Consider the following 26,272-nt stretch of genomic DNA (forward strand, 5'->3'; position numbering starts at 1 on the left):
TTTTTTTTAATCCTTGCGTTAAGAGGATTGTGAGTAGAATGTTAATGCCATCATGAGAGCAGATACACATGAACATGCAGATGTTGCACACATGCAAAGATGCACGCACATGCAGAATCTAAACCTATCTTACTCGCTAATCCTCCCTAGGTCAAATGCAGGATTTCAGGCTCAGAAATTACAGTGCTGGGACTAATTGTTTTAATTTTAGAAAAAACTAATCATATAAAATAAAAGCATTTATTTTCATATAAGTTTAATATTCATTGTGGATGTGCAGCTAACATGGAAAAAGGGTGCCACAACATGAGCAATCTGTGGGAGGGATCAAAATAAAAGAGAAAGAAAGGCTATTTCTGCAAACATTCGTCATGGCATTGTGACAGTGGATGGGTTAGAGGGCGGGGGCTGGGTGTTAGGAGCTGGGCTTTGAGGGAAGAAACAAGAGAAGAGAAAGGACCCATCTGTACTTATAGTGCCAGATAAAAAGAAAAAGGGAGGGAGAACGGATGCAAAGGAAGAGGAGGAAGGTAAGCATGAAAACATTTCATTTTAATCTTTTGTTTGAATTTAATATCTAAATTACTTCTACTACTAATTTAATGCTTATTGCAGTTTGTCTGAAGGGCTGAATATTTAGTGTTTTGGCATTTTATGTCCCACTAAGTTCAACTAATGTATTTTTGTGTTGTAGTGAGAAGAGTGAGATGTGAAAGACCAGTGCCAGATGGTGACAATGTTGCATGTATAGGGGGCAATATAGTCTGAATTACTGTACAGCTGCAAGCAGTGATGCAGTGGTTGGGCTTCTGCGTAGCTATTTATTCACAAGAGAAAGGGAAAGTAAAAGTATTCTTTGCAGGGCCAGAGCCAGGATTTTATGAATACTGACGTCATGAGTTTGCGTACCCCCAACCCCAGAAAAAGTACAAACACCAAAAATAAAGCCTGTAACATTTATTAAAATTATTCTGTCAACTGTTCAGTTACATTGTGTTTAAATTCTATTTTCCATTACATGAAGTTCACTACATGTATTTTACAGCTTCATCTAAACTTACAAGATTGAAGCATTTGTGGAGAAAATCCGAGTCCTTATTTTTAATATTTCCCTCAGGAGTTGTCAAAGATCGAAACAGTTAAAAGGAGAGTTGATATTGGACTTACATTTATCAGGTGGCCAGCAACGTTACTCTGCATGAATGCAAATGTTGCTCTCTGTCTGGTGGATATGCAACTGTTTGCTAACATGTTAGCCATATCAACTTTTCATCATAATAATATGTCAGTGTTGTATTTACAGCTTTTCTGCTGCCCCAACTGGCCAAAAGAAAAAAAAAAAATTATTCATGACCTGCCTGCATTGTGCTTACTGAGCTCTGCTCCGATATAAAGTATAAACAGTCTAGACCCTAAGTATTTGGACAGTTCCATATGTTTTGGTCTTTACCTCTGAGCTTCAGCATATTCAATTTGAAATAAAGTAACAGGGCACTATGTGTTTAAAGGGCTACATCTCCCACACAGTCCTTTCTATATTGATGTAAACCTTTAAAGCTCAGACTTGGCACTTAAATGTAGTATCCATTATTTTATTTCAAAATTCAGCTCAGAGTCTGAAGAACAAAAGAGGTGGAACTGTCCAAATACTTAAGGTTTACACACACACACACACACACACACACACACACACATACATAATTTCTATAATATAACGATTAGTGCAGCTTTAAGCAGTTTCACATTAACATTTACTTCTTTTGTGAAATACGATCAAAATGTTAGTTTTCAACATGATCAGACATGGATCAGTTTCCGTCTGATCCATGGAGAAGGGCTGAGCTGTATCATGATACAGTATTATGTATTAGACCTCTGCTGGTTGTGTGAGTTGGTGCAACCTCAACTGTGGCTGCACAGGTTCAAGCCTGTATCATTCCAACTAGGTAAATAACTTGTGGAGCTTTGATGGTGCTGGTTAACCGAGCTCGCTGCACTGTGTTATTAGGCTACAGTTGCCTGGTGCTGGGGCTGATTGAGACAGGCTGTGGTTGTCAAATATGAAAGCAGCTATGGGATGACATACAGTAGCTGTCGCTTATTGTGGCTGAGGCCGTGGCTGTGCTTCGACTGTTATGATTATTGCTCTGACACACTTGTTTGTAATGAGAGTAACACCAACACAATGGTGTGTGTAGTGAATAAAACTGTGGTGTATTGGTAACACATCTGTCATGTCTGATAGAAGCACTGGGTTCAGATCCTGAGTGTCTGGCTTAACAATGGTTTCTTGGCACATGTAAACGGGAGCAGTAAAGAGTAGTCATAGAACAGCTTCTGTAACCATATCCATAGCATCAGAGATTCAACCACAACAGCAGCCGAAGTCTGAGCAGTAACCATATCCACAGCCACAGCTTCAGCCAACACAGCCAGGCAGAGCCGCTGCAGCTGGGCTCACACAGCTGTTTACTTTTGCAGCTCAGCCTTTTGATTGAGGAATGAGCAATAAAAGCATCACGTAGAAGTGTCACCTCATCTCTCTCTATTCTGTAGTGTAGTATCTGCAGAATATTTCCCTAAACTGACAGTGTATTTCAATTAGACTGGACCCATCACACTCACTGTTCCTGTGGATCAGGGGAAATGCAAAAAGTTATTGTGAGAAAACGCGAAAGAATTTCAGACCTTTCGGGGGCTCCATACTGATCAGGCACTTTGTTTGTGGTCATGTCACAAACAGATGGATGTTCACTTTACATGTACTGTGAAAACAAAACAAAACAAAACAAAACAAAATAGTATAACCTTGTATACTAGTTTTTCCATGAAGGAAGTCTAGCATATTGTAAAAAATTTATTTCACAAAGGTCAATATTATGTCAGATACGAGGGAGGATGTTTGTTGGTTTTAATCAGTCTCTCCCTTTTGGCTTTTGCCCTCAACTCTCTTTGCTGCTTTAATCTCATTACTTTAATACTGTCCTCATCCTCCATTCATCCTCCCTCCCTTTCATCCTTTATTCTCTGGCTCCATGGTTTAATTGAAATGGTATACTCTCTAAGTTAATTAAACGAAGTATCTTACTGACACAGACACACACACTTACACTGTACAGCAGTCAGTGTTGCCCTCGCCTCTGTATTTTATGGTTCTTTCCTTCCATCTTCAGACTGCACCTAGTAGATTGTCTCCCCAGTGGGGATACAGTATAGATGTTTCCTTTCAGCTTTCACTGACTGCTTTAACACATTCAATCTATTGTGACATTGGATGTCATGGTGTTTTTTTCTGATTCTGCAGTGAGAAAATGAGGGGCTGTTCAAACATCTGACCAGAAATAATTTAAGCACAGAAAGCCAAAGCAGATTTAAAGGCATTTATTAGATTTATTAGTGCATCCTTTCTTCTCTAATGTTATTGAAGACATTGTGAATAAGAACCAACTGAAAAAAGCATTGTCTGTATTTGTATGAATGAAGGGCAGGTGATCATGGCAAATAACAAAAGGCCAGAAAGAAGGAGAGGATATGGCTAAGAAGTGATTCTATCCTGAAGCAGCTCCTAACATTGTCAAGAATGGCTGGTCAGTGTATTGGTTTGCAGTATTGGAAGTAGTAGATCCTTCAGATCCTTTATTTAAATAAAAATTAGAAATATCATAGTCTAAAAATACTCCATTACAATTAAAGGTTTTTCACTCAAAATTTTTCCTGAATTAAAAGTACAAAAGTATTATCAGCAAATTTACTGAAAGTATCAACATTAAAATGATTCATTATGCAGAAACACAAATTTCAGAGTGTTATATTATTAATAATACACTATGTTATCATTTATTGTCACTTTATGTTGTAATTTGTAAATATGTAACCAATTTAGATACTCTATACACTTGTGGTTAGTTTAATAATAAAGCAGTGCATCACATTTTATAAACTCCTCATATGTTTTTTATATAAAATGTTAATCTGAAAAGATCAGGAAAAGAACAATATTTCCCTGTGAAATGTAGTGGAGTAGAAGCATAAAGTAGCAAAAAATGAAAGCACTCAAGTAAACTGAAAGGAAATCAAAATGAGTGTCTTGAGTCAGTGTACTTGTTGGTATGTCCATTTTTCCAACACTTATTGTATTTACACATACTCATGTTAAATGAATTTTAATTTTTTTTCTCATTAGACCAAATTTTCCACTTGTATACAAGAAAGATTAAAAACTAATGAGCCGATACAATTACATTTACTAAACATTCAGAATCCACAGAGGGTGAACCATTTCTATATTGGACAGTTTCCTCTTGGGCCATCCTCAGGAAAAAATATCAACTTAAAAATCATAAAAATGAACTGAGTTGATGTTATTGATCTTAAGGATTTTTAGCGACATGACTTTGGGCAATGTTAGTCTGTACGAATTAATATCCAATCAAGGCTTGCTACTAACTTGGCTTCTTCTCTCCCCAGTAGTTTTGTGCTTTCTCGTCTCTCTCATTTCTCCTCCTGTTGCTTTCTGCGGGTACTTCTTATTATTATTAGTAGTATGAGCCGGGTTCTGTTCAAGGTTACTACATGTTAAAAAGGAGTTTTTCCTTGTCGCTAAGTGTTTGCTTATGGGGGAATGTTGGGTCTCTGTAAATATACTACTATAAATAGTACGGTCTAGACCTGCTCTATATGAAAATTGCCCTGAGATAACTTTTGTAGTCATGTAGTCAAAGGCATGCAAAGTTTGAAATGCATTAGTAACAGTAATCTGTGCATCACTCTCTCTCCCAGTGTCTGGATGGGAACCTTCAGGTATGAATGTGTGAATAAGACATTTATATCCAGTAGACTCATTTGGAGAAAACATACCTTAACATACTTCAGGCTAAAACAAAGGAAACATTAGTTGTAGGTGACTGTTGATTGTAAATAGACTGCACTTATATATAGCACTTTTAGCCAAAGTGGTTTACAGTTTGCCTCAAACACACACACACACACACACACACACACACACACACACACACACACACACACACACACACACACACACACACACAGACACACACACACACACACACACACACACACACACACACACACACACACGCACGCACTCTGCTGTATCAGTTTATCAGAAAAAAAAAATCATCCATGCACAAGTCAAAAACACAACCCATCACTAGGCTTAGAACTTTTTCAGCCTTCATCCCGAACAACAACATCAGGGGTGTTGGAGATGCTACAGAACAAGTCATGACAGACATTACACCGTCCTGGCATCACACGTGAATGTTTGTATATGATTACATCTGTTGGTAAAACCTCTCTGACAGCAGCAGCAATTAAATCAACAATATGGCCATGTCGTGTAACATAGAGCCCTTTATAAGCTTTACAGAGATTTCCAATATGTACAACTGATTCTTGATGTTGATCAGAGTCAGAATGCAATTCACAAAGTGAATGGTAGTTTCCAGGGTATGATAAAGCATTATTATATATGGTAAGCAACACCTGTAATCTGGTTTTCACAGGAAATCAGAGAATGTTCTCAACTAGCATATATACACATACACTAGCACATAAAACTTCAGCTAGGGCTTAAACTTTTAGTCTTAAATGTCAAATGAGGACTTAATGTGCCTTTGAACTGTCATTTTTGAAATATTCAAATCAAGTCCCTCCCACTATCATTTCCCCCAGTAAATGTAATGCATTAGACTGAAAATGTGATCTCAAAGCTGTTTCCAAGTCCCAGTCAGTTCAAAAAGAAGAAAGAAGAAAGAAGAAGAAAAATTTGTCAAAAAAAGAAAAAAGAAAAAAAAAGAGAAAAAAACTCATGTTAAGCCAACAGTTTGACTTACTAAGTCTAAATGATGAAATAAAAAGTTAAAAGGATGACTAAGTCAAAATTATAGGATAAGTTTTTTTTATCTCATAATTTTGATGTGGTGGTACGAATTTTTGACTAACCTTTAGACTTTTTTTGTTACCGTGACTAACTTTTCATCTTTCTTTTTTTTTTTTTAACTGGTGGAAATGGGCTTCAATGGACTTCCACCCAAACCCTAACCTCTACAACACCTCATCATGATGCTGTTATTGATTAGTGTTTACTTGTATCTTGAATCTGAAAGCACTTCAGTCAAACTCTTGAAGGGAATTTTGACCACAGACTTCAGGTTGAAGGCACAACCTGGTGCCACTGCTTCAAGCTTACATACAGTATGCAATAAAAAGTGACAAACAGAGAATCAAAACTGATTTCATTGTTAATACCCAGTTTGAATCATCTGTCAATTTGCACAAGAATTGTTTTCTACTTTCATGTGAAGACAATGATTTTTTTTGAATTGTCTGTTTGTTTCATGCATTTTAGAATTTAAGTGTGAGAACCTTTGGACCATTTTAAACATGCTTGATTCCTCCAAGCTTTTAACTGAGTTGCTTGAGACAGTTTATTGGCTTGTTACCTGGGTGAGACTACATTAACTCAAGTGCAGGACTTAAGAATACCCTGTTGAGGTGATTATCTGTCCTTCTCACAGGATTGGTTGATGAAGTATGGCTACCTTCCACCCTCAGACTCCTCCACTGGACAGCTACAGGCCTGGACAGCTGTCACTAATGCTGTCAGGGCCATGCAAAGGTTTGCAGGCCTCAAAGACACTGGAGTTGTAGGTGAGGATTACAGACAGTGGTGTTAAAAAGCTCCATGCTTCACTTTAACACCCAAGGCACTGATCTTTAGGCTACTCGTGCTTTAATCTGGTGTTCTATATGTGACTCATTGAGTGTCCTCTGATTCTTCTGTGCTGTAATGTGTTCAGATGTGGAGACAATGGTGTTGATTAACAGTCCACGCTGCTCCCTACCTGACCAGGAGGAACCATCTGAATCACTGGCCAATCAAGAGGGGAAAAATAGAAGGAGGAGGAGAAGGGCTATCTCAATGTGGACCCGCAGGAATATTAATTGGAGGTGGGACAAGATTACTTTCTCATTATCCATACCAGCATAATCTGTTGAACTGGTGCAAACATAAGAATTTTCCAATTTCAATAATTGTAGGATATTAAATACAGAGGGATCTTAACTTCAAGCCATCTCTAATTGGATAAGGTTCTCCCTTTGTCTCTTTCACACACAAACAAAGACACACTCTCATATTCTCAGGTTGCATTCATATCCCTCCTCTTCCCATCTGTCCCGGGAAACAATTCGCTCACTGGTCTTCTATGCTTTAAGAGTGTGGGCAGAACCAACACCCCTGGAGTTCCATGAGGTTAGTGTATCTTGATTGACATTAATGTCGTACGGGATAGAAGGTAGATGAGCTTCCTACAGGGCCAAAGTCTAGAAATGCATGCCTATTTGCTTAAACTTACTGTCCTCTGCTGTATATTTGCCCGTATCAGCCTTAAAAATCCCCATGAAGTCACTAAGTTCTGTTGGCCTCTGTCTGTAGGTGAGTATACTTGAGGCAGCTGACCTGCAGGTAGACTTCCTCCATGGTTACCACGGCGATGACTATCCCTTTGATGGGGTGGGTGGTGCAGTCGGCCATGCTTTCTTCCCATCAGACCCTGCTCGGGCAGGAGGTATTATACAGATACAGGTCAGGAGCTTCAGTTAATGTTCACACCAAACATCAGAATGGGGAAAAAATGTGATCTCAGTGACTTTGAACGTGACATGATATTGGTGCTAGACAGGCTGGTTGGAGTATTTCTGGAACTGCTGATCTCCTGGGATTTTCACAGACAACAGTCTCCAGTGGGTAGAGTCTCACCAAAACTGGACAGTTGACGACTGGAAAAATGTAGCCTGATCTGATGAATCTGGATTTCTGCTGAGGCACGCAGATGGTAGGGTAAGAATTTGGCATCAACAGCATGAATCCATGGACCCAACCTGCCTTGTGTCAACAGTCTGGGCTTGTGTTGGTGGTGTAATGGTGTGGGGCATGTTTTCTTGGAACACTTTGGGCCCCCTTAATACCAACCAATCATGGTTTGAATGCCACAGCCTATCTGAGTATTGTTGCTGACCGTGTGCATCCCTTTATTGCCACAATTTACCATCTTCTAATGGCTACTTCCAGCATGATAATGGACCATGTCACAAAGCAAAAGTCGTCCCAAACTGGTTTCATGAACATGCTAATGAGTTCAGTGTACTTCACTGGCCTCCCCAGTCACCAAATCTGAATCCAATAGGACACCTTTGGTATGTGGTAGAACGGGAATTTGGCGGCATGAATGTGCAGCTGAAGCATCTGCAGATGTGATGCAGTCATGTCAACATAGACCAGAATCTCAAAGAAATGTTTCCAACATCTTGTGAAATCAATGCCATGAAAAGTTAGGCTGTTTTGAGAGCAAAGGGAGGCCCTACCCAGTATCAGAATGTTGTTCCTAATAAAGAGCTTGGGGAGTGTAGCCTGGCTCACTTGGCTATATGGCTTCACTGAGCCTAATACTGGCATCCTGGATTACCAGCATCAGTAAGATGGTTATTTGAATGCTTCAGAGTTGCTAAAGGTTCCCCTGAGTTTTTGACTTCTACTAGCTACGGAGCAATTTTTCTATGTGGGTCCCTGTGTTGTTTGTCACATGCACATGCATGAAGACACATGCTTGTGTGTGTGTTCACGCAGGTGATGTAATACACAGTGCTACCAATAGTTTTACACTATTCTGCTGATCTAAAGGTGGTGGTAATGTGCCAACAAACAGAAGGAAGCAAGGAAGTACATTCATCACATTAATTAAACCTCGGGGATTCACACAAAGTGTTTCAGTGAGTAACACTGAATGTAAATCTAACTTTTGTTTGTTTACGAAAAAACTCCACAGGATCCCTTAATTACAAGCAGCACCATCAGAACCATGAATCAAGTAGAAAACGCAGAGATGATGGGGGGGGGGGGCAGAGATGGTGCTGAAATCTCTGCAGAGGACTTCTGAAGCTCTGTTAGAGTGACCGTTGGGTTCTTGGTGACCTCCCTTACCAAGACCCCTCTTGCCTGGTTACTCATTTTGGTCGGACAGTTAACTCTAGGAAGGGAACTGGTGGTTCCAAACTTGTCTCCAAAAATGGTTTTGTACCCTTGCCCTGATCTATAACTTGCCACAATTTTATTACAGAGGTCTACAGAGAGTTCCTTGTAGTTCATTGGTTTTTGTCCTGACTTGCAGTGTGAATTGTGGGACCTTATATACATGGCTGTGTGCCTTTCTACAAATGTCCAATCAGTTAAATTTGCTACAGGTGGACTTTTATTTCTAATTATCATCACAAAGTCTCCTCATGTTATTCTGAGCTGCAGTGATAGAATGATAATGTAAAAGCATCAACACTACCAGAATTAATATTTGCGCAACTAAAATGCAACTACAATAGTCATTATTTATTTATTTCTGTTTGTTATAAGTTTTAAAACCAGAGTGACCAGAGTGGGCTCTTTACTTTTGTTAACTTGCAATTGATTTTGTGGCCACTTGTGTGAACACAACAAATCACCTTTTAAGTTGATATGTTGAGCTTGTTAACAAAAAGTTGCTTATTTCCACATCAAGGGGTTACATATCAACATTATCATTAATTTGGAGTGATGTTTGTGTCCACCTGATGAGTTCAACATTCCCTCTCTTTTAGCTCTGTTTTTGTCTCTACCAATTCCTAAGGGGAAAAAGAGGACTCACTTTTGTTCAAACAGGGGACGAGCTTGTTGTGCTTTGTAGGTGTCATTTACATTTTTACTTTAAAGGCTGATAATATAGGTTTTTAAGGCCTAAGACATTGTAACTGTTATTTAAGCCAAAAAGTTTCAGCTGATGTTTTTACAGTGTAATTACATGGCACTTCCCCTAGTGCCACCCTTAGTCCAAATTATTGACTTACTACAAAGGATATCTGATTATTGTCATGAAATCTGCTGTATACACAACATGATTAATGATGTAATATACCAAGTGCCATGAAATTTGCTGAGTGCATACATGCTCCCAGTGGAAATACATTCTTGAATAAGATGACTCCAACCTCTTCTGAGATGTGTCGGAAGAGATGTGTCATCCAGGTCATGGTATTTCTAAGTGCTATACAAAGTCAACTGGACTTGCTTGAAGTTTTTGAAGACGTTCCACCTCTCATCTGAGAGGCTTCTTCAGTTCTGAACTGGTGAAATGTCTTCAAAAACCTCAAGCAACCACAGTTACCTCTCCTGTGATAGTACTTTGAGGTCAAACATTACTTTAGGCCCCCTTAGAATAGTAACACTGTCAGTTTGTTTTTTTTTCCCTTCCACCAGCTCCATCCTGTGTTATGTAATGAACATTACCGTCTGTTGTGGCTTGCAGGGTTTTCACCCCTTGTCAAAAGTAGGAGATAAGAATAATTATCACAACCACACATTTGAATGTTCCACCACCCCCTACCCCTTCTCCCCCTTTCATGTAGATTTTCTCTCTTCCTCTCTCCCCCATTCCTAGCCTCTGAGGGTACTGACCTGTTCACAGTACTGGTCCATGAGTTTGGCCATGCTCTGGGCCTAGCTCACTCCTCATCCCGCAACTCAGTCATGAGGCCGTACTACCAGGGTCCTGCTGGAGACCCCCTTGACTACCGCCTGAGACTCCATGATCTGGAGCTCATCACCCAGCTCTACGGTAAGACTTCTCCCCAGCAAAAATAGACCTCTCTCACACCTGTGTTTGAAAATTCAGAATATCCACTATGAGAATTTAGGGTGTAAACTTCTTTTTATGTCACATATTATAGCCAGTTTCATGATGATTAATTCATGCCTTGCTGGCATGTGAGAATGAATACATTGCAAGAACCAAACCATTGCATTACAGCATCATCACAGGAAGAATGACTACATTAATATGACTTTGTCCATTATGAGGACAGCTGTGAACCAGTTGCCTGGCATGACCTCTGGGATGTTATTGAGGAAGTACAGACAGACAGTACCATATGTTGTCAGTTTTATCATCCACATTATGTTCAGATGCTCATGTGAAAGCCTTGTATTATAAGGATTCAAAAATTCAAAAGCAAGAAATTTTCTGTGATGAAATGTGTGACTGCACTGTTGTTCAAAAAGAGTTCTTAATTCATTCTGCCTTTGCATGAAGCCATGCATGCATCCTCCCATACCATCAGCAGCTTTTGAGAAATTTGTGCACAATATGCAGACCTCTGTGAATATGCATCAGCGGCTGCATTTTATACTTTTAATACATCTTTCACCTTATCACTTTGTTGCATTATGGAATATGGAATTTACTTTATTTGCTAAATGGTAAATGGACTGCATTTATAGAGCTCTTTTCTAGTCTTATTGACCACTCAGAGTGCTTTACACTACTGCCACATTCCCACAGACATTCATACAGCGCTTTTTCTATACAAACAGCACATACACACTTTCACACAATAATGATACACTGGGGAGCAATTAGTATCAGTATCTTGCCCACGGACACTTCGACATGCGGACTGGAGCAGGCAGGGATCAAACCACCGCTTAAGCTGCTGGTATTAATCACTGGGGAGGTGTTAGCTGTAAAACCCATTATCGGTTTCATACCAGACCATACATCTCTCAAGTTGTTTTGCTAGAGCTTGCTTTCCAGCTTTCTCCTTTTAGGTTCCCTGTGCACGCTCTTCAAAAGGTCTTTGTCCCTGTCCCTGAAGGCCCTCTTTTTCTTGTTTAGCAGCTCCCTTGGGTTGCTAGTGATCCAGGCCTTGTTGCTGGGGAAACATCGCACCGTCATGTTGGCCATGGTGTTGTGTACACAGGAGTTGATGTACTCTGATATGCAGTCTGTCATGGAGTTGATATCATCTCTGTGGGGCTCCCAGAGTACATTCCAGTCTGTAGCCTCAAAACATTCTTACAGAGTCATTCTCACAGAGCGGTCTGTGACCACTTGGTCACAGGCCGCTATTGGATGATGGGCATGAAGGTGGGAGTGAGAAGCACCAGGTTAGGACTGTAGTCTCCCAGTCGACTGGTTGATTCACATGCTCTTGTCTGACCAAATTCTCATTTTTTGGATAATTGCTTGTGTTACTTTCAATAAGAGAAAAACGCTACATCAATTGCCTTCCAGGATTAATCTATTATTTACTGCAGTGGTGGGAGGGACAGCCTACCTGTGAACCCTTGGACCCACCCTTATTTAATGTTTATGAACATTTACTCAGAGTCGACATGTGTCAAAGAAGTCGTTGGTGTGGCTGCATTTTTATAAACGGATGACCATAAAGTTGAGTTTTAACATTGCAAACAGTTTTCATATCACAGCTCAACAACCAATAGGGTAGATGTTCTAAAAATGGTAGGCTAACTTGTCTGTGTTAGGATGCTCGGCCAACTTTCATATTTGATGCTTGAAACTGTGAGTGAATATTCCTCAATAGTTTTTGTGCTGGGATCACCAGTTGATATAGATCTATTTTTGGAAATCATATGGATATGGGCAGGTGCACGCTGGTAGGCTCTGAGTCTGTTATCATTTCTGTATAAAATAATTTGGTTAAAAATTTCATATGCTGCAAATACTAGATTTTTACATTATTTATAAATCATTTAGGCTAATGAAGCTACCAGGTAGGGTGCAATCAGTGCACTGTGGCTGATTTAGTTAATCCAGTGATAATGTGTAGATTTTTTTTTACACACGACCAATCAATTGGTTTAAGAGTAGGTACGATTTCAGGTGACCAAGATTTTCTTTGGTTGACTGCAGCCCTACTTAACACCACATATTTAAAGATATCAGTCAATGGGCGACAGCATGGTGTAACAAAAGCTATGACTTAAGAACAAGGAGAATCCTGAAGATGCCAGCTCCAATATGTGCCAGGATGGCTAAGGCAAAACTGACAGTTAAACCCACAGATATTGATGCCCTGGTGGGACAAATATCTGCTTAAGTTCAAGCCGTTATTGAAACATTTGATTAAATGATAGTGAAGCTTGGAATCAAGATTGGAGGAAATTGTGTATAGGGTCAATTGAGGACCAGAAGTACCTCTGAGCTAACTGAGTTAAAAGGAGAGCCAACAGCAGCCCTGGAATAACTAGAAGATCTGGAGAATCAGGTTGTAACGTAAGGATCATCAGTCTATTGGAAGTTGCAGAAGGTTTCTAAGTAATAAAATAACAGAATGGAATACTTTAAGAAATTTGATCTGTTAATCCCAAACTTCACAGAGCTGATGCCAGTGAAAAGCAATAGATTCTATTAGGAGAGAGACATGCAGCAAACGTAGCTGCACAATATGTTCAGGTGCCTCCCATGTTTTACACCTTGACTGGAGGCACACACCTGTCTGTATAAGGTCTCACAGCTAACACTGCATATCAGAGCAAAGTAAAATCATTAAGGTCGAAGGAACTGCCTGCAGAACTCAGATTGTGTCAAGGCATAGATCGAGGGAAGGCTACAAAGAAATTATGATGTGTTGAAGGTGCCCAAAAGCACATTGGTCCATATTTCTTCAGTGGAAGAAGTTTGGAACAACCAGGACTCTTCCTAGAGCTGGCCGTCTGGGCACAGCTCAGCAATTTGGGGAGAAGGGCCTTGGTAAGAGATGTGACCAAAAACCCAATGGTCGCTCTGGCTGAGAGATCCTGTGTGGAGATGGGAGAAACTTCCAGAAGGACAACCATCACTGCATCACTCCACCTATCTGGGCTTTATGGCAGAGTGGCCGATAGAAGCCTCTCCTCAGTGACAGACACGTGAAAGCCGCTTGGAGTTTGCAAAAAAGCACCTCAAGGACTATCAGACTGTGAGAAACAGAGGAAACCAAGATTAAACTGTTTGGCCTCAATTCTAAGTGTCATGTCTGGAAGAAACCAGGCACCGCTTACCACCTGCCCAACACCACCCCAATGGTGAAGTATGGTGGTGGCAGCATCATGCTGTAGGGATGTTTTTCAGTGGCAGGGACAGGGAGACTGGTCAGGGTTGAGGGAAAGCTGAACGGAGCAAAGAGACATCCTTAATGAAAGCCTGGTCCAGAGCGCTTAGGACCTCATACTGGGCCAAAGGTTCACCTTCCAACAGGACCCAACAATGACCCTATACACACAGCCATGACAACGCAGGAGTGGCTTAGGGACAAATCTGTGAATGTCCTTGAGTGACCCAGCCAGAGCCCTGACTTGAACCTAATTGAACATCTCTGGAGAGACCTGAAAATGGCTGTCCACCGACAGTCCCCATCCACCCTGATAGAGCTTGAGAGGATCTGCAGAGAAGAATGGCATAAAATCCCCAAATCTCGATGTGCAAAGCTTGTTGCATCATACCCAAGACGACTCGAGGCTGTAATTGCTGCCTAAGGTTCTTCAAGTAAGTACTGAGTAAAGGGTCTGAACGCATATGTCAATGTGATATTTCAGTTTTTCTTTTTTAATAGATAAATTATCGATTTGTAATTGTGGGGTATTAAGTGTAGACTGATTGGGGAAAAAATCAATCTAAACGATTTTATCGTAAAGTTGCAACATAAAAAATGTGAAAAAGTTATACTTTTGAAAGATTTGAAAGACAATGTTAATGATTAGGAAATGATCTGATATATCTGTGAATACAATCGTTGACTTTGTTTCACAGTTAAAAGTATTAAATAATATATTATCAATTGATGTAGCAAACTTGTCTCTTACCCTGGTAGGTTTGCTAATTGTGGGATAAAAATAACTTGCACATACAATTAGGTACATTAGTATTTAGACACTGACACAATTTTTGTAATTTTGCCTCTGTACACTAACACAGTGGATTTGAAATGAAGCCATCAAGATCTGATTGAAGTGTAGATTTTCAGCTTCAATTCAAGGGGGTTTAACAAAAATATCACATTAACCATTTAGGAATTACAACCATTTTTATACATATACATACATTTATAGTCCCTCATTTTCAGAGGCTCAAAAGTAAGGGGACAATTGACAATCGATGAGTTTAATGGCCAGGTGTGGGCTGTTACCTTGTTATTTCACAACAAATTGAGCAGATTAAAGGTCTGGAGTTGATTCCAAGTGCTGAATTTGCATTTGGTAGCTGTTCATGGCAACTCTCAATATGCGGTCCAAAGAGGTTCCATAACTGTTACACTTCATCAAATATAAAAAATTTTCAGAGCAAAAATCTAGAAAAAAATAGAAGATGGTTATAGAAGATGGAAATAAATCTGTGAGGAATTGCCCTAAATAATAAACTTTATAAGAATAAACTTTATTTATAGCACTTTTCAAAAACTGTTACAAAGTTCTTTAAAAAAACACAAATACAAACAACATATAAACTAAAACAATAAAAACAACAGATAAAGATAAATTAGAATAATAAGTGAATAAATTAATTTACATTTTTTTTTTTGAAAAAGTGGGGTTTTAAAAATGGCCGCTGCTGCCCTGACCTCACTTAGGTAATTCATTCCAAAGTGTAGGAGCCCTAACTGCGGAGGCTCTGTCAGCTCTGTGTTTGAGTCTAGATCTTGGAACAAGAATGGAAGCATCTGAGGAAACAGGGTGTGAGGGGGGATTTAAGGGATTAAAAAGCTAGATATATAACTTGGGTTGAGGCGCCTCAGGACTTAAAGGTAATCAGTAAAATTTTGTTAAAAATTTAGCCAGTGAAGGGATGGCAGCATCAGTAAAATCTGGTCTTGTTTCTTAGGTCCAGTTAAAATCCTGGCAGCTGAGCAGGAAATTACAATACTCCAGTCAACAGGTGATGAAAGCGTGAGTTGAGGTGCGAGGCAACAGCTTCCTGGTTTTTGGAGTTTGGACAGGAAGGGTCTGATCTTTGAAATGGTACAGAAAACAGGAATAAACTATAGATTTGATGTGTTTGCCTCAGCAAGATATCTGCGCTGTTTGGACCTATGTTTAGTTTCTCTGTCTTATCACTATTAAGTTGGAGGAGTGGAACACACACTTAAAGCAGTTTCATGAAGATTCCGTTTTCTGACTTGCATCCCATAAACTAATAATTGCCTTTACAACACACTTCAAAATTCTTCTTGTGACCATCACTATTTTGGAATTCTCCAAAACCACCCTCCTTTTCAATTTGGTTGAAGGATGTGATGTTTTTTCTAAGCTTGGAAAAAAATTAATTTCTCTCTTAAGGGAGCCAGGGATGATTTCTTTAAGTTATGGAAGCTGTTAATTGAATATTTCAATAACCTGTCAATCATTCCTCCAGACTTCAGACTCCAGAAATCTCTGGTCTCTTTACTATAAGTATAATATTTCCTTCCTAACTTGATCTATTAAATATGCTTGTACCGCTGTAACTTGTCACTTTATCGCATTTACTCTCTAACTCTACTCTATCAAATCTCCCCACCGTGTCTTTTTTCTTTTTTTTCTTTTTTTATGTTGGTTGGTTTTGTTTGTTTATTTGTTTTTCAACTTTCTTTTTTTTTCTTTTACAACTTCTTGAATTGTAATGTTATAAAGAAAACTATGGTGATATGTAACTGATTATGCTGTACCTTTCCTGCTTTCACCAATGAAAAAATTGTTTGCAAAAAAAATAATAATAAGAGGAGACTTCTTTATATTATTCAGCAGTCAAAGATTTGTGCTTCAGGATCTTTAATAAACTCACTTGCGGTTACTTAAAATTATTAAAATTTCTCCTGAATTGGAAGAAATGTGCAAACTCAATCTGAAATAAAAAATAATTCGAATAGATGATGTAGTCTTCTCATTTCATGGTTAGGGTGTATTCATCTTATTAAAATGAATATTCTTCCATATTTGTTATATTTTTTCCAAATAATACCAATTCCACAGACTAGAAAAGACCACATCCAGGTGAGAAGTGCCATTATAACACTTATCTGGAAAAGAAAAGGGCCAGGTTTATATATACTGTAGCTATCTTTATCTTCCAACCCAACTGGAAGGATTTTGGCCTTGTTCATTAAATGCTATCAATTATGTGCTCAGTTAAGATTCATGTTAGAGTGGTTTATAGAACATCCTGAATCAACATGACTAGAATTAGATGGCTTTACTTTGGGTTCAATTCCTGCATGTAAATTGCTATATCTATCCTTAGTTATATTGTCGAGGCTGATTAAGGTAATTTTATGCTGAAGAATATCATGTCTTTTTGGCAACAGGTGTGTATACTTGAAAGGCAAAATATTCTTCAGTCACGTCTAACACCAACACAGTTTTTCCTCCAGGTTTAAAGATACTATATGTAACATTGTGAAGCAATTTATGTGTATTGATCACTTTTTTTTGCCAATGTGTGAACGGATCGTAATATAACTTAAAAAATTAGACCTTCCTTAACTTTCTCGGTTGTCTGTAACAGTTTGGACTGATTTCTGTATAACAAATTTTCTGGGAAAATCCAAAGGATGTGACATTTATGCTCTCTCTTGAGTTCCTTGCCTCAATCCCTCTCTTCTTCTCCCCTACAGCGCCAACAGTGTGAAACGATAGTTAATGATAGCTTAGAAATGTCCACTAATATCAACAAACAGCTGGCTCCCAGCACAAAACAAAATGTTTGTTCTTTAGAACCTGTTACTTTGTAGATATCATGTGCATTATCTCCAGTCTATCATAACTCATCCCACTCCTATCATGTGTTTATAACTGACGTTATATAGGATTATCGCTATCTCAGCCCACTGCTAGTGGAAGTGTGTGCAGTGTTTCATGTTTGTGTACAGTAAATAGTAAATGCACTGCACTTCTAGTCTTATTGAACACACTACATGCCACATTCACCCATTCATACACACATTCATACAGCGCTTTTCCTCATACACTTAACATCAACATAAATTGCCCATATGAACTCCCTCGGCAGATAATATGGATGCACATTCATAACAGTAAAAGGTCTGGGCTACAGAGACAAGACCATCAGTTGTTCACAAACACTGCAGTTGGCTCCGGCTCTGAATCCCCAGTGTAAATTTATAATTTTAGCATGCCAAAAAGCTAAACTAGGATGGTGACCATGGTACATATTACTCTTAAAGATCAACATGTTCGCATTGTCAGAGTGAGCATGTAAGCTTGATGACTTTAGTATTTACAGTCCTGGTTGAAATTGTTGGCAACCCTGAATTTTAAGTACAGAATTTAGAATATCTTCAGAAATAGATGCAAATTAACCAATTTTGTATAATCAAAATATTTTAAGAAAATGTCCAAAGAAAATAAAAAACCAAAACTTCCATAATAATGAAATAATACAAACACAAAATGTACCCCAGACACAATTATTGGCACCCTTCACTAATATTTGTTTGCAGAACCTTTGGCAACAATGACAGCCTCTAAACATTTCTTGTAACCATCTAGAATCTTCTTGCATCTGTCTGCTGGTATTTTCTGCCACTCATGGAGCCCTACTTGGTTTAGTGTGCAGCGTACGGTACAGGCTGAAACCACCACTCCAGATTTAGATATCTTGATTGGTGGTTTTTTCCACAATCCGCAAAAGACCTTCGCAGACTTCTCTCATTAAGTTTCTTCTTAGCGCCATGTCCTTGATCTTAACAGTTTTATGACTGTGAAATTCTTGATATTATGAACTGTTGAAACAGGGATTTCAAGATCTTTGACAGCCTTTGGAATTGTTTTAATTTTTGATAATAGCATTTTTGATGCTCTCAGAAAGCTCACTGGTCATCGCCATTGTGAAAAAGAAACTGGAAACAATCAGCTCCTTTTTATGCATTAAAACCATCATTCATTGGTTAATTCAGGTCATGTGAACACTGAAAATTAAGCACAGGTGAGTTGTATTTGTTTATTATTTTGTTTGAGGAACTATTTCAAATTCATCAAAAGGGTGCGGATAAATTTGTCAAGCATATATTTTATGTCTGTATTTTTTAATTCACTAATTCACATGCATGTTTTTTTTGTTGTTGAGTAACTTTGGCAGTCTAATTATGAATCTAATATAAGTCTAATAATACTGTAGATGAGTACGACATCATAATCTGACACCTTTTAATCCATTGATCACTGAGAAACAGTTTAGGAAATTTGGAGAAAATAGTAAATATAAACCACAAGTGTTTATGGTGGTGTCGGCATACTCGTGAGCTGCCCATTGTACATGCTTGATTATTCTTAATTGTATATTTTTATGAGTCTGAGTCCTAACTACAAACTATTACTGCTTTAGCTTTTCTGTCAGCATAAATATTGTTTTATCATGAGGAAACAACTACTGTCAAGAGTATCTAGCTTCTTTATTGTTATTAGGTTTAAATTTAAATTTTTCTGTTTTGATTTAGGTAAAAAGGAACCAGCTGCTGGCTATCAGTGCTGCTCAACTCGCCCTAGAGACTCAGTTGCGCCACACAGCCCACCACAACCATCATCACAGATATGGGTATGATTTACAAGATAATAAAAACTTTGATATTTCCAGCTTGGAGTCATAATGTGGGAATTTGTTTCACCAGCAAAAACAGTCCTGGTTGAAATTATTGGCAACCCTGAATTTTATGTACAGAACTTAGAATATCTTCAGAAATAAATGCAAATTAACCAATTTTGTATAATCAAGATATTTAAAAAAAAAAATGTCCAAGGCTATAGAACAAAATAAAAAAAAATAAAAAAATAAAAAATGGTATGATAAGTGAAATAATACAAACACAAAATGTACCCCAGACACAATTTTTGGGCTCCTTCACTAATATCTAGAATCTTCTTGCTCCTGTCTGCTGGTGGTTTCTGCCTCTCTTCCACTGCTATGCGTTCTAACTCATTCAAGTTTGCAGGAGTCCTTTTTGCAATAGCAGATTTCAGCTCTCATTTAAGTTTGCAGGAGTCCTCTCTTCAGGCAAGATACTGAACCCTGACTGATTTGCAGCTACGCCTACATGCTGTCTAATGTGCTATAGCTCAGCACATAATTAATTAAAGTTTGTTTGGTGACTAGTTCAACAAGCTAAGGTGCAGGGCAAGTCACGTGATCATGTGTGATATGTTCCAAAGTTACAGCCTTTTTATTATCAGGGAGTAGTTACATATACTCTCGTTACTGTAACAAAGTAGTTTTTTGTGTACTTTTTGGAGTATTTTTAAAAACCAGTAATTTCACTCTTGAGAATTTTTTTAACTCAGGTATTTTACTTGGCTACATTTAAAGTCAAAATAGTTACAGAGTAAAAACTAAAGTCATATGATGTAGTTATGATTAACTGTGTGAGAAAGCAACAAATGAAAAGAGCCAAATCCACAGCTGCAGCAGAGAAGAAGCTGCTGGTAAGTGCAGCATTATGGTCTGTGGACGCTGAAGGGCAAAGCTCCTTGTTCAGAGAGGAGCAGGTCTCTATGGAGCACTTTTTGCGCAAATAACGTCTTAGAGATTTCATCTTCAGATGACATTAAAATACGTGTTAACAGATAGATTTTCTACACCTTAAGACGTTGCATTTTATCATGTTTACACAAATACCTGTCTCAGCCAATGGGTTGTTCCATTTTTGTCTAATAGCGGTGTTAAAAGGAAATCTTGGGCACAGAGATTTTCTGGCTGTTGCTGTTCCCAACCCAATATTAGGCTGAGCTATGGCTCACCATAATGCTTGCAGTTAATTTAATCATGATAATGCACTGCTTATCCCATTCAATTTCAATATCAATATTATCATCATGTCATCATATAATTTCCAAATCTGTTTGCTTGTAATATTACCATTCCTACCACTAGGTGTCACTATACTTATTCACATTTATACCATCAAATAATAATGATGAGTAACCAGAGTACCAGTGTAACTATGGTCTTTTACAGAGTATTGCATTATGGGTTATATGTAGCCATATTATGTTACTAGGTTAGTGAGTCTTTGGGTCTGTCTATTGTGAGTCTTTCAAAATTAATCAGCCTAAAAGTGTTTTGTTAGCCAAGTGTAGCCTGCAAGAGTTTCTGAAGGCTGGTGTAACATGTTATGAAGCCACAGAGAAAATAAATTCACTGCAACATCTTCATTGCAGAAATTAACAAAGGCGAAAACAGTGAAGAATTATATCTGCTAGAGATGATGAGCTCACAGAGACAATCTGAAAAATGTTAACTGTCAGAGAAAATAATTATGCGAAAGGAATGAGAGTGAGAGAGGAATCAACTCGCTATAGTAACTCAGTCAGCTAACTCGTGGGCACTGGGAAAGTGAGACAGCGAGTGAGTCAACAGAAGTTTAACAGAACAAAAATTTTGGTAATCAGCCAAACACTGTTATATTGTCAGATGGCTATGGGAGGATATAAGACTTGTTTAACCAATATTATTTTGTATGCTGTGCAGTGTGATCACTCACACAAATGGGAAGATTACTTCAGGACTCACTTCATCAGTGAGCATATCTGTTTTGCTTTTCTTCTCGCAAATGTCTGTCTGTACTGTAAATTATATTTTGTGTTATTTTTTCATAAATATTGAATTGATAATGGACCAAAAAGTGAAAATGCATACTTTCACAATGCACAATGCCAAAATGCAACTGACTTACTTTGTACTTTTATCTAAGTACATTTTTAGACAACTAATTTTATTTCTACTTGAGTATTTTCCAGTACTTTTTCCACTCGTTTTTTACTCTCTCCAACAGGGGAGACCTGGAACACTATTCAGGGAAAGACAGATAGGGAATTTTGCGCTAAAAAACTTTAACTTTGGAAGTTACCCACTTGTTTTGACTAACTCAGGCTGTAAAGGCTCATATTAACTTCAGGTAAATGTTTGAATCAAGTTTTAAATAAAGACTGTGGTTTTTGTCCAACGCACTTACAATAAAAGCATCTTAATAAAGGGATCTCGTAATGTGCAGTATTATTAGAAGGAATGATCCTAGCAAGCTAAACTAGTTTTAGTGTTTATATGGGTAACCGGACTTTTGCTTGAAGAAAGACTTGAAAATTATTTAAGTATTGTCTTTAGGTGTTGACGTTAATCTTTGATCTCATCCTACCACATGAAGGCATGAAGCTCTTTCTGTAAGTGTGACTGTGTGTTTTCTCCATTCAGCACCTTCATAGATCGCTGTAGCACCAGTTTTGATGTTGTGGCAAGGATCCGAGGAGAGACTTTCTTCTTCAAAGGTCTAAATACAAGTAAAACTGTGAAAAAACTGTGAAATTTATAATTAGTTTGTATAGATGAAAGCTGTCTCGCTCATTCATATCCTCATTAAACCATCCCTTTGCTTTTCCTCCATTCTTTCTCATCACTCCAGGTCTGGTAATGTGGCGAGTCAGTGGTGCAGGTTTGGTATCGAGTCACGGGGCTTCAGTCAGGAGTCTGTGGAGGGGTCTACCTCCTGACTTGCCTTGTCTTCATGCTGTGCTGGAGAGACAGTCAGATCATGCCATCATCTTTATCAGTGGTATATTCCAGTAATGCAGAATGAATGTTACTTCATTTTGACATTATATCCCATACAGGCATTTGGATGTTTCCCTTTCCATATTAAAAGCATGAATGAATAAATGAATCAATGATTGAGTTGATTCAGAAGAGAATAATTTACAGTTTATGGATTCAAAGCAATATCTCTGGCCATTCACCAGCCCACAGCTTGATTATTGATTAATGTGGAGTGAAACTAACCTTTCCAGCTTGTGTCTTGCTGTAGGTTCCAAATTCTGGCTGTTCAGGGACCTGTCCCTGCAGGAAGGCTACCCTCAGCCCCTCTCTGCCCTCAGGATGGGGGAGAGCTTGGCTGGAGCAGATGATGATGATGATGAGGAGGCAGCAGCAGGGAGGTGGGGCCTAGTCTGGGACCCAGAGGAGGGTCCTGTGTGGGGAAACATGGGAAATGCTACGGAAGAGAAACAAGAAGACACCTGGACTCAGCTGCTTCGAGAGGGAGTCAGTGGCATCACCACAAACAGCAATGGTGAGGACAGAAATTGTGTGTGATGTATCTATGCTTTAAAAAGAAAAAATATCCTGATAGAGAGATAAAGAAAAGTGTATATTAGGGTTAGTTTTAGGATTTTGTAGGGGTAAATTAGTCAAGGATTAAAGTTTTAGTTAAAGGTCTAATAGTCATAGCGTGAGCAGCACATTAGCAGAGCAGCAGCTTCAGTGCTCGGTCATTGTCACACAGGCTGCTTTCAGGTACAGTACTGAGTGTAGGTCAACAGTATTAGACAGTGCTCAGAACCCAATGCGCAGTCATTGTATTTACGTGTATAAAATGGAATAAAACAGACTTGAAATGTAAAAATATGCGTCAAGTCACATTTATTAGCATATAGCGTGAGTAAAATACAAGTCTTTAAACGACCTGTGTAGACAGGTGGATTAATTAAAATATAAGTGGATCTGTTCTGTCAGATGTGTGTAAAATGGACGACTCAAAAAAGCAGCTGAAACACTTTCTATGTAGACACTGTAAAAGCCAAGAGGGCTTTCATATGTTCTGTATCTTTTTATTTAGGTTACTTTAGCTTAGGTTAAGTTGAGTTTAAAGCAGCATTTTTTATAATAAGTTATCAAATGACAATGTTGCAGTCCGAAAGGTGTCTCTCGTATTGATGAACCTACAGAGAAATATTAGCTGAATATGCAGCTTTATGGAGCTTTATAGCGAGTGTCAACTCATTGTTTAGGTGTCTGGACCCCAGAGAAAAAATTGCAAAGGGCCAGTGAACATAGTGGAGCATTCAGCAGCTAAAGAGCCAGATGTACCTCAGGAGCTAATAGAAACCAAAAACAGAGCTAAAAGAGAGGGAATATTGGACTTAAATTCATCAGGTGGATATAAACACCACTCCAGATGAATAGTCATGTTGCTCTGCATCTGCTGGATGTGGAAACAAGTTCAACATATCAACAAAAAAGGTGATATTATGTCAATGTTGTTCACAACTTGTTTCCGCTGCCTCCAAGTGGCTATTGCAGATTTTAATGAAGTGCTGATTAGATTTAGCTTCTAAAAACTGTAAATGACCTAAGGTTATGCATGAACAGAGATTTTAGAAGAGAGTAGTGGTGGTAATCTATGGAATATGAACAAAGTTGTGTGCATTAGCATCATCAGTATTATCTTTATTATTATTATTATTTAGTTGAAGAATTGATAAATTCAACAGCAATCACTGGCTGGTACGTAGATGACAGCAATTAAAAATGTGGTGTATGATTAAAATGTATGTGTTTTTTGGAAATGCACATATGACAGATCACATGGGAAAATTTCAGATGTAGTTCAGGCCAAGCAAAGCAGATTAAGCAGGAGATTATTGTAAAATAAAAAAAACATGTTTAATCTGTTGTCACCGTGAAACTTAATCAAATGCAAAACATTCAAAAACATGCAAGATTTTGTTCCCTCTTGCCTCTCCAGGCTCCGTCTATCTCTTCAAGGGGGACTCCTACTGGAAGTTTATGTTTCCAGGCTCCTCACCGCAGGGCGGATACCCACGATCCTTGGCTGCAGACTGGCTGGACTGCCCTGACTCCACCTCATCCTCAGCCAATGTGGACGACCTCTCCTTGACTCTGTCTCCACCTGCAGGAAAACAGGAGTTCAGGGAGTGATGGAGGAAGGTTAGAGAGCAGGAGGAAGCAGGAGGAAGGAGGAGGGAGCATGGGAGGGACAGACATGGAAATACACAAAAAGACAGACAAGACAAAGGTTCACACATCTGGACTCAGTGCATCTGCCAAAATGGAGCACTGGTTAAGAGTACACTATCTTTCATTGCTGCCTTGCTGCTGGGCACATGGGTACCTTTGGCAGTTTAAAGTTTCACCACACAATATAAGTCAACTGCCTTCTCAGCAAGAGGGGTTAGAATAGAGAAGGGCATCCCATCCACATACATTCACCATGTGCATTCATTATACTGGCCCTTTAAAGACATAGTTTAGCTTTTTGGGAAATACACTTATTTGTTGTCTTTCTAAGAACTAGATGAGAATAGTAATACTAATTCTCATGCCTGTGTGTTAAGGTTCAGAGTCGGAGTCAGGGCATAGTTAGCCTATCTTAAAATAATTACTGGAAGCAGGCAAAAAAGCTAGACTGGTAATTTATAATTTTAATGGGAGTTACATGGAAAACAGTTATCAATCAGCAGGTTGTACTGTAGTTTAGTCACTGTACAATGGTACAAAACCTGGCAACCTCATTGTGGTAAGAGTCCAGCTGTTGTTTACCAAGAAGTAGATCCGACACATACAGTAATTCTCCCTGCAACGACCAATAGTTGTTTTTAATATTTCTTTTTGAGTACAGAATAAAAAAATCAGACACAATGTGTTAATTGATGAGCTACCTAAAGAGGTGTTTATGAGTATATTTTTTAACTTTGGACTAAGCCAGTTTAGCTGTTTGCCCTTGTTTTCAGGTTATAAATTACTAGATCCTACCTCCAGCTCTCAACTGTAAGGAATGCAGGGCAGATGGGGAGGAAGTTGCTCTGCAGCAGAGTCACAAGAATTATAAAAATATTTGCTTCATAATCTTTGTAAAATGTGTTTGGTTGTTTTAAATAAATGACCTTTTGTTTTTTGCAGATATCTCATCATTAAATGTCAGTCCATAAAAAAAGTAGTAAATCAGGTCTTCAAACATTTTATTTTAGTAATAATATTAATATAATGTTAGAAAACCATGCTCACTAGAGAGTCAGGAGAGCATGTGTGATGATCTCTGAGTTTCAGGTGAAGTCAGACTTAACTAAAAACAAATTATTTCTATTTTGGGATGTTCCCTGTATTTTTGTAATTCTTATCTGACAGCTATGAGAGAGTGCACAAAAGCACAAATTGAGGACAATGTATGGCCTTTGATTTTAAAGATCTGAATTTGTATACAAAAAAAAAAAAATCACTGAAACGTACAATATGAAATGGGTTTTTTGTAACCCACAGAGACTTATCACCAATTATGCAGTTCTCCTCAGCTCTATGGAGTGTTTTGAGAGGCAGGCTTTCAGTACAGTAAGAGACCTTGAAGTAAGTGCTAAGTGCTAGGTCTATTGAAAAGACAAAGTGCAAGGGAATCAGGTAACATACAGCCTAACCTCAACGCTTTTTCAAATGCAAATCACCAAAATCGTTAGACTATTACTGGGTCAGACTATAGGTTCAAATCATAGGTTTATGAATAAATATATGTCTTATCTATTCTGTACTTTGTCCCCATCAGGTTACAGCTGAATAAATACATTTAAACATTTAATAACAATTAAATTCTAAACCAACAAACAGTAAGATTCTAGCACTTT

At 38.4% G+C, this 26,272-nt stretch overlaps 1 protein-coding gene across 1 annotated transcript; it reads left to right on the forward strand.

Annotated features, from left to right (window-relative positions):
* The first annotated feature begins 417 nt into the window (after positions 1-417).
* Positions 418-26,272, forward strand: mmp17b (matrix metallopeptidase 17b). The gene is given in 12 exon segments (XM_040120298.1): positions 418-530; positions 6,540-6,672; positions 6,822-6,972; positions 7,168-7,276; positions 7,460-7,609; positions 9,055-9,079; positions 10,488-10,665; positions 19,317-19,412; positions 22,059-22,132; positions 22,267-22,416; positions 22,666-22,929; positions 24,385-26,272. Coding segments are annotated over 12 exon segments (1,752 nt in total). The 5' UTR covers positions 418-509; the 3' UTR covers positions 24,786-26,272.

The sequence above is a fragment of the Xiphias gladius genome, chromosome 23 (genome assembly GCF_016859285.1).
Source record: "Xiphias gladius isolate SHS-SW01 ecotype Sanya breed wild chromosome 23, ASM1685928v1, whole genome shotgun sequence".
NCBI classification, from domain to species: domain Eukaryota; kingdom Metazoa; phylum Chordata; class Actinopteri; order Istiophoriformes; family Xiphiidae; genus Xiphias; species Xiphias gladius.